A 12,348-nucleotide genomic window follows, 5' to 3' on the forward strand; every position below is an offset into this window, starting at 1 on the left:
ATTTATAACATTACAGATTAAAGACGACGATCATTAACTAGAAAAAAATAAGAAAAAACATCATGCAGACACAGATCACACACTCAAAGATTAAACTGGTATACTATGGCAACTTCCAGTTTTGAGCTGCAGCTCATTTATAACATCAATGATTAATGATTAATGAAGAAGCCCATAATCAATAAAATTAAGAAAAACAGATAAAGATCATACACTGAAGATACAAATGTTCCCACGATGATTCCTTGTTAATGAGCATCAGCTAATGCATCATATCACTGTATTTTGCAGGCCTTCTCCTTCACTGCCAAAACTGCAGTTCCCACTGCACCTATTGCACCTCCTACTACAGTTCCCACTGCACCTGCTGCTAGCCCTCCGGCTGCAGCCACTATGGTTCCAGGAAGTGCTCCAATAGCTGACCCGACAGTAGCACAGTTTAGCATAGTCCAAATGAAGAAGTTGTCTTTCTCTGCTGTTATTCTTGCTTCTTCAGGATCCATTGTTGGATTTTCTCTCAGTAGACGTTCCTCCTCTTCTCTGATGGCTTTTTCAGCTGCTTGGAACATGTCATTGGTGTAGTAGCTTCCTCCATTTTTCTCCACCAGACTGTTGATCTTTTTCAGCAGCTCGGGGACTTGGTGATGATCATTCTTGTCTTTGTTGTCAAACACGTGGTATCCTCCACCACACTCAGTGATGAATTTACTGAGAGATTCATTCTGCTCAATAAGTGTCTCTATGGAAACATTTTCATCCTTTAGGTCGCCTCCATGAGTGAACAGGGCCATGGTGTACTTTCCTGCTTCTCTTCCAAACAGTTCCTGAAGGATCTTTACTGTTCCTTCTTCTTCTTTAGTGAATCTACCCGGTTGGATCACGATGATGAACACATGAGGACCAGGAGCAACCAGTGAGATGCCTTTAGCGATCTGTTTCTTCACCTCATCCAGGTCTTTTCCAGTGTCATAAAGACCTGGAGTATCAACAACAGCCACTGATTGACCATCGACATCTCGTATTTCCTTCTGACACTCTGACGTCACTGAGGATGAAGAGAACTGAGATTTAAACACCGGTTCCCCTATGATGGTGTTTCCTGATCTGCTCTTCCCCGTTCCAGTTTTACCAACGAGTGCAATCCTGAGTTTTGGTTTTTCTGCCCCTGTTGGAGAATTATAAAACACATGTGGTGACAGACAAACTTTGATTCACAATTATACCACCGAGTGTCTGTCAGTGTCACTGGTCAACACCTTACTGTAAATAAAGATGGACATTACCTCTGTTACTCCGCCCACATGATTTTAAAGCTCAGTGTGAGCTGCTGCACTGATGCTGTCCTGTCAGTGTCTGATTTAGCTTAACTCCCAGCGGAATCAACATGCGCTGTAAGCTCAGCCAGGGTGCCAGTTTGTTTTAAAAAACAAGACAGACACTCATCTTGTTGAGCTTGTTGAGCAACTGGTGGTCGTAACACCCTGCATTTTTAAATTTTAAAGCAGAAGTAAGCGATCCGGTCGTTTTGGCTAACTTCCTGTCAGCCGATGGAGTTAGCAGTCCCTGCCCTCGTCCCTACGTCACCACATGCACGCAAATCCCTTGGCTGCACACACAGAGAGGACCGCCCCTTTATGCCGTTCTCTCTCCTCATTGGATAAAGGTTGTAGGATACAAGGAAAGTTTTCTCCTCGGCTCACAGCAGAGCAGAGTGACTGACAGACCCGTGTTTCAGACCAAACACTCTATAAGTGATTGCTGTCAGAAGATATTTAAGCAATATCACACTCGAGGTCGTGCTGTTGTACTGTATATCAGCACGGGTGTGATTCGGTCGTAGGCACGAGGCCGCAGGCCGAGTGCCGCAGATAATCACACCCGTGGACCCCGGTTAAAAAAGCAGAGCAGCGCAGTCTCCGCCCACCCTCCAGAGGCGCATTGCTAATGTGCATTGCTAATGAGCATTGCTAATGAGCTGGTTTTAAAATAACCAAAAAGGGTCGCGGGAGGGGGACTTTAACAGGAAAGCAGTCCGCGCTACTAACACACCCTGCCCGTAATCTCTTGTTTATGACAGATCCAAAATACACAAATACACACATCGTAACGATAATCCATCGATCCACTGATTGAAGCTGCAGCTTGACTCATCGAAAACAAATGTACAGGACGGGAGGAAGCAAAGCAGTGGGGAAGTGACCGCAATTTACAATTTGATAAAAGCCTATTTTCACCATATCAGCATTATGTTTACATATGGTGACTACGCGATTTTGTATTAGTGTCCGCATGTTTAGTGATATTCACAGTAGCATCTGAGTGGTCAGCGCATGGTCAGCTCGAGAACTTGACGTGCTCTAGCAACAGTAAGGGGGCGGGGATTTATGAAAAATGTCCGGTTTTCCTGTCCACACATGAAGCTGAAACGGGAGTTTTCGAAAAAGTTCACCCTCGACTCCGGTTACAAAAAACTCCAGTTTCAGGAGCCCACAACTGCGGTTACGTGTGGACGAAAGGCCAAACCGTGTAGAGAAACACACGCCGACGAGAGTTATTAAATAGTCCGCTCGGCTCAGCCGCTTAAAGACGATCGATTTTAAAGGTGTACAGAAAAGAAAAGCCCCTCTGGATCATAAAATTAATGTGATAACTCATCTTTCAGACAATGTAGGCCAAACTTTGTGCAAAATTCTATTTTTGAGTAAATCCGGGATGAAAGTGTGTATTTTTTTTTTCGCATTGGATAATGCAGGCGCATGGATTATACGTCAGCCTGTACACGATTCATCAGCCACTGATATTGGATCCGTCATCCGTCATTCAAACGTCTGACACGCACACACACACGGAGCTCGGGCTCGCCCCAAGCTTTGAATGTCCCGCCCGCTCGATAACGACCAATCAAATTCGTTTTCCTCACTCGGGTAAACTCATGTTGCAGCTCGTGACAACTCGGCGCGACAAACAGGACAAACGGCCATTTCTGTACACCTTTAACGGTAAAAACAACATTAAATCATGACTGACTTATTTAATATGTATTTTTCTCGTAAGTGACCATGAGCGGGATAATGCGGGATAATGGACTTCGCGGAAGCAACCGGTTCACGCCTCTGCGTCGTCCATTAATTTCTGATAATGGACACCTCAAAGGGCATTATCCCTTACTTAAATGACCCCTATCAGTTAGTTTTGGTCACATAATAAAACTAAGACTATGACATTCAGAGATTCTGTTTTTTTTCACGACTGTAAGTTCTTCAGAAATGACCAAGCAATATTAATAAATGTTACACATTTCTAAATCATATAACAACATGCTTCCCAATAAAATGCAGATATAAAATATTCTAAATGATTACAAGTCAAACATTATTTAACATTATTATTAGATTAGATTAGAAAGACTTTATTGTCCACCGTAGTGGAAATTTGTCTTCGGCCTCTCCAAGACAACAAAGCATAAAACAATCAAAGCACTCCACAGCATACACATAAAAGACATAGAAACAGGAAACAAACTGAATGTTGTGCAAAATCGTCACAGACAACAACAGCCCTCTAAGGGGTTGCCAGGTGCAGTCAAATGATCATAACATGATCTATTATTAACAAGTATTACCCTTAAAATACTTTGAGCTGTAAATGACCTTACCAAGCTGACGATAAGCCATGTTTGTCTTTTGCAGGTTGAGGTTGTGTTGAGTTCCTGATGCTGAAGTTCAGTGAATCAATTCAGTTTTATTTCCTCTCAAACTTCTGCTGCCCCCACCCTCAGAAACACGTCACATTTTCACTGTTAAAAACAAGCTACGCCCAGTCAGAGGGTGGAGTCAGTGGGGGAAAAGTTTTGACTTTACAGCCTGTAGAATATTAGCAATACAATGGTTCACCATGGCAACAGGTTAATAAAGAGCTAAACCTCCACTTTAAAGTGGAGCCAAAATTATGAATGTGACATTAAAACACATTTTACCTTTAAAAGAGCAGCAGCAAAGAGTCTGAGCTGAATGAATTTTCATTATGATGTAAAAAATAATAATAATAATAATAATAAAGAAAGTTTGAGGGTGAAGCTTAGGGATTTCTAGTTGTTTACGTTTAAAAACCTTTGCTCAACAGCATCAATTAATTATAATATGATAATAATATATTAATATAAAGTGCCTGAAACTATGTCAGATTATCTTCAGTTAGTAAAGTTTATAAATGTTGAAGTGATTTACAGCCACCCTCACTCAGACAAATCACCTAACAGCTACACTGAAAAAGGAAATTGTATGGTATGGATCTGCTTTTTGAGCATCTTTAGTTACTTTAAAGGGATAGTTCAACATTTTGGGAAATTGGCTCATTGCCATAGTCGTCCTGGCCGTGGAACACTGGACCAGCTCTTCACCCTCCGCAGGGTGCTCGAGGGCTCATGGGAGTTTGCCCAACCAGTCCAAATGTGTTTTGTGGACTTGGAGAAGGCTTTCGACCGTGTCCTGTGTGGTGTGCATTAACATGCTCACCTGGCCTTAGGATAAAATCAGGCCCGGAGTTGGCTAATCGGGAGGGCCGGGACAATTCCCGGTGGGCCGGTCAGATTTTTGAGCCGCAAGGGCCGGTGTAACATTTTTTTTTAAGGGGGGGGGGTGTTCAGTCATACAGTAGCACTGGGTTGAAACATCACGTATGCTGCTGATGTTCCTAGGCCGCCTCCACGTAATGGAAGGGACACACCGGTCTGAAAAGAAAACTGTCATCTTCGATTCATTCACACAAACGCATGAAGGTCTTCTGAGCCCGTTGCAGCCTGGCAAGACACACCGGTTACACTTGCACAGACACAGTAACCGCATACTCTCAATCATCCTAATTTTTGGACATTTTTTAACATTCGGATTAAGTAGATAAAATCTAATATCATTACAGTAAAGATAATATTGTACAGTATCCAAGTGATTGTGTACATTAATTAGGAGTCAACGAAGCCAATAACTTTTACTTTTGCACTCAAAAGATAAAATTAATAGGCTACATTATACACCATGATACATCATTCTTTTGGCTGACAATGTGATTAGCGGCTCAACCTGGATTATGACACAAGGGTTTTTCCTTCCTAATGTGTGTACCTGTTCTATATTCAAGCCCTTGGCAGGTGCTGTGCCGTCCCCATCACCCCCCTCTCTCGCCCTGCAGTAAACTGAGAACCTTTAACAATCTGCTGCAAGACGAGTGTGTTTGTGTGTGTGCAGGTGTGACGTCAACCGAGATCCCTCGAGAACAGATAAATGACAAAAGATGTGATTCTTCTTCCCATCTCACGTCGTCTTCTCCCTCCACCGCTGTGGGGTTGGCATCATCAGCGAGTGAGGAATCTGCGTGTCTTGTCGGTTTTGCCCCCGATGCCCCTGCAGACCTTCCACCCCGGCTCCTCAGAGACCCAGAGCCCCGGGGGAGAGCTGGCTGCTGCTGAAGACGTGTCTAGTGTCACAACGCTGACAAGCCGAGGCGGGTCGTTCCTCCAACTGAGCCCTGAGGCGACGGAGCTGTGGAGAAGCCCCCCTGACCTCAGTGCCACTCACTCTGACAGAGAGCTGTCAGTCTTGAGCCACGGGTACAAACTCACATTAAACGGTTAATCTGGTGACACACACACACACATAACACACGTTGGCACAAAAGCAAGTGCACGGGCCAACGAAACACACCCCGCTCGCCCACGCATCCGTAGGCACACAAGCGCACAAACAAAGATGTTGTCACTCAAGCAAACGGGGTATGTGATCTGACACAAGATGGAGGTCTGCTTACGTAACACTTGATTCATTTCAAAGGTGTAATTGGATGTCTGTTTGGGTCGGGTGGAAGAGACTCGTGGTGGCACTTGCAAATATCAAAGCCGACGCTCATCAAAGTCTGACAAAATAACTAACAATGTTATTTCTGCATTGGAAAAACAGTCAAACAGGAAAAACATCAGACCTGATATTCATTTATTTTACAGGCAAAACATACAGTACTGTATCCAATACAATGTATATCTCCAAATACAAGGTAATATAAGTCCACAGGTTTCTTTTTTAAATACTGCTGCTTCCTATTCTTGTTAAATGCAGACAAAGAAAAATAAAATAAAAACATTTTCTTCACATTATAATACCCCAAAATAAAATGCTCTCAGAGGGAAAGAGTACATGAATTCAAAAAGACACATTAATTCAAAATAGATGCAAATTCATGTTTCGAAAAAAAGTGGTTGTCTTCACAAAATAATAAAAATAAACTGAGAAAGATGATAGATGCGACACAAAGCTCACATCCAAGAATCACAGTTCCTTCATCCAGTTCAGATTCTCAGAACCGCCTCATACAAATGATCTCTTCGCCTTCAAGAGCGGAGCGTAGTGCACTCTGTGCCTTGCGTTTAAGGACACACTAATCAACTGCTCGAGGCAGCCCGGAGATACAATATGTTTTTTTTTCTTGAGATACAGTATGTAACATGACTTCTCTGTGTAAATAAGATGTAAACGGAAGTCCTAAGGCCTCGTGTGTAACACTTTGTTTACATTCAGCATTAAAAAAAAGTTGCATAAAGGCACAAACATGAAAACAGATTAGTGATTTAAAAAGTAAAAAATAAAAAAAAGCAAACGCTGCTCTCACAACACAACTACGGCAAATTCTCTGATCTAAATCACAGAAGTGTAGAGTAGTTTAATATCGACCATAGCTCATCAACTCCCACTGTTCGCATTAAAATGGCTCTTTAAATTTATGATGGCAAAGAGATGCCCTGTATTTGCTGCTTGAATGTTCATTGTTTTCTTTACTTCCATTTCACAAGGAAACTAAGGCAGCATGAGGTTATTATGGAAAGGAGGAATATATTATAGGGAGGAATTTGTTGACATTATGAATAAAATGTAATATAGATGGTCATCTATGGTGTTTATGCAGAGGGAAGTTCAATTTGCTATATATGTAACTACTACATAAACATTCAGGTTAGGGGACAGGTGACAAATCAGACCTGTAACCATTACCATTCATTCTCTTTTTCCAATTTCCTCCCTTAGTGGTTTGTTTCTGTTTGAATTTCAAAAAACACTCAGGCAATCAGCTAATGTAGGTCACCCCATTTGGACATGATATGATAACCAACCTAAACTCCATGTGTACTGTCTCATTAAACCCACAGTGGAACGGGAGCAGTCAAAATTCATATTACACAATCTTTTTTCTTTCTTTTTTTTTTTTTGAGTTATCTACTTTTATTCTTTGACACTAATGAACCCACCCTCCCACACCTTTCAAAGATCACTTCAAAACTATTCCAGGGGAATGTGCTGTTATTTCACACACTCACTGTAAACACACACTCAATTTTTTATGAATCCCAGATTTGGTGCAGGAACATTATGCAGGAGCGGTACGCAGTCGTCCTTGTTTGTTTGTGCGTACACACAAAGCTCCCTGGAGTTGGTGCAGATTGAGGCAGCTGTCTTTTTCTGTTTGTTAGTTAGTTTGTTTGTTCGTGTGTGTTTCATAGTGGTTACCAGGTTGTACACTACCGTATATACAGTAAGGCTTTGTAGTGTGGTCAGCCACATAGACTGACCAGGAATGTAGAAACAAGAGGTTGTTGGCAGTTGTGCATCCCGTCTTTGCTGGTGTGTAGTTTAAAGCTCCTCAAAGAAGGCCACCCTGGACTTGGTGCTTTGTAGTGTTAGCTGTGGACGAGATAGCAACAACATCAGATAAGGTTTTTATCACTGGTGAATATAAACAAAAACAAATGTAAGGCAGTAGAACATGAAGGCAAAGCAAGTCAAGAGAAAATCCACACATCACTGCTTGAGCAGCCTGCGTGAGCGTCTGTTATTGTGTTTGATTCAGCACTTTTAATACAATAATGATCATTTCTTCGATTATAAAGGGTTATATATTATATATCCAGTCTATTCCCATAATGTATTCATTTCTTTATTAACAACTTAATATGTGACTTTATTTTCAAAGAATAGCCCCTTGAGATTTGCCAGCTCATTTCCTTATTAAAAGGATAGTTCAATATTTTGGCAAATTGGCCCATTGCCATAATCCCTATAGTCTTAGGAGTAGGTTTGTTACCTTTAATTGTCAGTGCAAGCTATTTTTAGAATGGCGAAGCAGAGCTGCGCTACAGAGGCTCATGGGATTTCTTGGTTTCCCTCATAAAACTCATCAAATACACAACCCAACAACTCCAAAACGCTCTGGTGGACAAGTTGTGACCTGCACAATCACCACGCTATGAGATAATAACAGAACGTTACGAGACAGAGTTGTTTTAGAGGTAAATTCATGCAAAACCACTGATGCGCGTTTTCTGTCGGGGGCAGTTTTTCCACAAGAGCATTTTGGAGTTCTTGGATTGTGTATTTAATGAGTTTGATGAGGGAAACCAAGAAATCCCATTAGCCTCCGTAGCGTAAATCTGAGCAGCTTGCGGCGCTGCTCCGCCGTTCTAAAAATAGCTTGCACCGACAATTAAAAGGTAATGAACCTACTCCTAAAACTATAGGGATTATGGCAATGGGTCAATTTGCCAAAATGTTGAACGATCCCTTTAACAACAAAAATACAAAACAAGAGTTCAGTCAACAGCAGTACAAGATTATAATAGAAAGTGAACACAAACATGATACAATATAGAGACACAGACAACCATTCACACACTACAACGCTCCACTGATCCTATAGCCACACACCGCTTCAGTCGTTGAAAGAGGTACCCAGGTCATTTACTTTAAGTAAAACTCAAAACTACCACACTGATGAAATGGTTCATTTCAATTTAAAAGCCCCACATTATGAATGTTATTTCAGCAAAGTGTCATCAGCACAATGTAAAGTATCAAAAATAAAAAGTTGTGTGAAAGTAAGTTGCATAAGACTGAAATCATGCTTACGCAACAGCCTTATGTAATATCTTCACATACGTTGTCTTTACATATGATATATGAGCAGGACGTGGCTGTATGATATGGGTGGAATGTAACATTATTATTTCTCATCCAACGGCAGGAATTCACTCTATAGAAGATGGTGGAATGTGATTTTTTTTGTACAGCTTTTGAAATGTGTCCTCTATAATATTTTATGTTATATTTTCTGTGCGGGCAGGTCTCAGGTGTGTGCGTTAGTCTGATCTTCTTTCCAGCATCAGGGTACTTTACACATCTGGCACACATGAGGCTGAGGATGTTGGCTACACATCTGTCATGGGTCACTATAATGGCGATTTTCTTTGTTCTCTTCTTGCAATGGCCTAAAAGTTCTGTTCACATTCTGCTTATGTGAACATCCCTCTATGAAGTATACATGTATATATATATATATTGTCCAATATAATACTCATCTGCTACAGTCTCTATTACTATTGGTGCATTGACATGTGAGAAATACTTAACTATAATCAAAGCATCATAGTTTATTAAGTGATCATGTGTTTTAAAAGTTGGTGGTGGGCTTTATCTGATTGTACGTGCTCACTGTGTTAACTTGCACAATCTAATAAGAAAATTAAAGATGTATGATTCGACTGAGGTCGGGGCTGGCTGTGATTCTGATGAAGACGTACATATATATGCGTGATTAATTTTAATTATACTCCCGAACGCCAGAGTAAATTTAAAGAGACGCTAAAAAACCACAGCACATTCCTCCGCAACACGTGATCCGACTCGTTTTCCCTTGACTAATCAAAAGACTAAGTGATCATAAGGAGATGATAATTGGAGCGTGTTTGTGCACTTTGGTGTGTTTACTGAAAACATACCCCCAAGGTTATTCTGTTTTTAATGAAGCTCTGTTAGCATGTGAAGGCGAGGCATGCTGCGGTCTTGATGATGTCTTCCGCTGATCTTAATTCACTCCACGCTGAAAAGGAGAATCAGCCTCAATCCTGATTTACAGCTTAAGAAATCTGTAGGTTTCCCCCCCCCAACTCTCGGCCTCGGCAGACATAATCAAACCGACAGCCAGAGCTGGGGCAGGTAGAGGGGGGATCAATACAAGTCTGAGAAAACACTGTTAATTGTTTTTTCCCCTGCAGGCTTAAATGAGCTGGTGATGGATTCATTCGGGCGGTTGGCCAGTGCTTTTACCCTGTCAGCATCGCTAACCATTAGCTCGCCTAATACCGCACAATAGAGCACCACTTCAAAATTGCGAGGGCAAACTTTCCCCCTGTCCTCCACATCTGTAGGATAAGGAGCATTAATGCAGCAAATATTAGAGCGAGCACGAAGGAGGACAGTTGAGGAAAATTCGGGTTATTTCTGGGAAACGTGTAGACGGAGGGACTTAAGCAAATCCAAACAGATGCTGTGTGGGAGAAGGACGGATTTGCAAGGCTATGTTTACCAATCACCTTCTATTGTCCCTGCTGACAGGCAGCCTGAACTACACTTATGGGTATGAAAGCCTGAGTGTGTGTTTATCTGTGTCTAACTCTCTCGCATTGTGCTGCACACAGCCCACAGTCTCCCTGCTGGAAAGAGCAAGAACTCTTTATTCAATGTCCCGGGGTATTAATGTGGTGAATGGGCACAATAGCTATAGCTGTTTCCAGAGAAGAAATACTTCTGTTATGTAGTTTAGCACAGTGAGTAAACCCTGATGGTCGACCTTCTTTTTGTGCCACTTCACACAGTCTGGATGGATGGACTGTTGTAAAACATAAAAAAAGAAAGAAAAAAAGAACATTTCCTCTCAGTGAAAGTGACACAAAATCACTGCGGCTCTTGTGTTGTGATTCGGTTGTTGGGAATGAGCTCTCGCTGGTCTGATCGGCCCGCTGCTAACAGAGCAGAACCTGTGGCCTGGTGGAAATGCAGAAGGCGGTGGCCCGTGTGAAGGGGCCGGTCATTAATCATCCAGAGGAAAGAGAGAGTGGACAGAGAAAGCCTCGCCCTGCGGTGCTGCAGTCGGTCCTGATGCTTCTGGCTTCACAGATCTGTACTTCGTTCCACATTTTCCCGGCGCATCCCGTTCACTGTCATCCTCTCAGAAACTCCTCAATACTTAAGGCAAAGCTGACTTAAAGGGATACTTTACCCAGAATCAATAATTCACCAATCATCTACTCACCGTCATGCCAAGAAAGGGTTTGGAGAACTTTCTGAGTCATCAAAACACTTTTGGAGTTCCTGGGGGGGTCCAAAACACACACTATGAAACATCCAGATACCTCCATACTGCTCGTCTGTACTGACCCAAGTGTCCTGAAGCCGCCACATGGAAAAGTTGTTCGTAAAAAAAATATTTGATCTCTGTTTTTATCTTTGTTGTAGCAGCAGCTCCCAGTGGCTCTGTTGATGTTTGTGCGCATGTGTGAGATTTGTTACAAGAGGTTCGTTCGTCGTTGTACTGTAAACCACTGGATGTTTGATGTAAACACGGAACAACATCTCGCAGCAACAGAGCCACTGGGAGCTACTGTACTGCTACAACAAGGCTAAAAACAGAGATCAAATTCATTTTTTCCTAACATCTTTTTCATGTGGCGGCTTCAGGACACTTGGGTCAGTACGGGCGAGCAGTATGGAGGTATCTGGATGTTTCATAGTGTGTGTTTTGGACAATTCAAAGTGAACTCTATCCGCCGCCATTATATGAAAACCCGTTGCCAGCCGGACCCCCCCTGGAACTCCAAAAGCGTTTTGATGACTCCAAAAGTTCTCCAAACCCTTCCTTGGCAGTAGAAAATTGGTGAATTATCGATTTTGGGTGAAGTATCCCTTTAAGTTCCCTCACTCTTGATGTCTCTCCTTCCTTCCCCCTGTAATGCCACCGCCCCCCTCTCTCCATCCCAGTGCTAACAAGATGAATGCCGCACGCCTCTGGTTCAATTAAACCAACACTTTTAACTGAGCTCCTTCTCCCCCCTGCGTGCCAGCGGTGCCCCCATCCATCCAAATGACTAATCACCAAGCAAAAATCAATTAGCGCTCCCTTAACAAGTATTTTACACTAGGAGACCAAACGGAGGAGGGGTGGGCCTTTTTGCTTTCTTTTTTTTTTTTTTGTTATACAATGTGCTGTGAATATAGCTCAAATTTCTATTTGATACTTCCACTGGAATTAAAGCGATACTGGTGTGGGAAGATAAAGAGGAACGAGGCTAATCAGCCGGTTCATCAGAGGACAGAGGAAATAGAATCCACTATTTTTCTGTAACAACTCCACCGTCTTTGACCAATCAATTTTGAAAAATCCCTCAAGCTGAAAGACAGACTTTTTTTTTTTGTGTGTCACTTAATATCATCACAAGAGCAGGATGCAGTGAAAAGGAAACGGCATATTCAGGCT

At 42.2% G+C, this 12,348-nt stretch overlaps 2 protein-coding genes across 2 annotated transcripts in view; both read right to left on the minus strand.

Moving 5' to 3' along the window:
• Window positions 1–275: 275 nt before the first annotated feature.
• On the minus strand, window positions 276–3,674 carry LOC310991928 (GTPase IMAP family member 7-like; the record flags this gene model as incomplete). The annotated part of the gene is made up of 2 exons (XM_083979856.1): window positions 276–1,165; window positions 3,656–3,674. The coding sequence occupies 2 exons, from the start codon at window positions 3,672–3,674 to the stop codon at window positions 276–278; spliced, it is 909 nt and encodes a 302-aa protein (XP_083835982.1).
• Window positions 3,675–6,001: 2,327 nt separating this feature from the next.
• Window positions 6,002–12,348, minus strand: part of nf2a (NF2, moesin-ezrin-radixin like (MERLIN) tumor suppressor a) — a 35,743-nt gene continuing 29,396 nt past the window's right edge. Inside the window, exon 16 of the mRNA XM_083979243.1 lies at window positions 6,002–7,724. Within this exon, the coding sequence (XP_083835369.1) occupies window positions 7,674–7,724 (51 nt within the window). The 3' untranslated portion in view covers window positions 6,002–7,673. The remainder of the gene's footprint in view (window positions 7,725–12,348) is intronic.

Source organism: Trachurus trachurus (assembly GCF_905171665.1).
Source record: "Trachurus trachurus genome assembly, chromosome: 9".
NCBI lineage: Eukaryota > Metazoa > Chordata > Actinopteri > Carangiformes > Carangidae > Trachurus > Trachurus trachurus.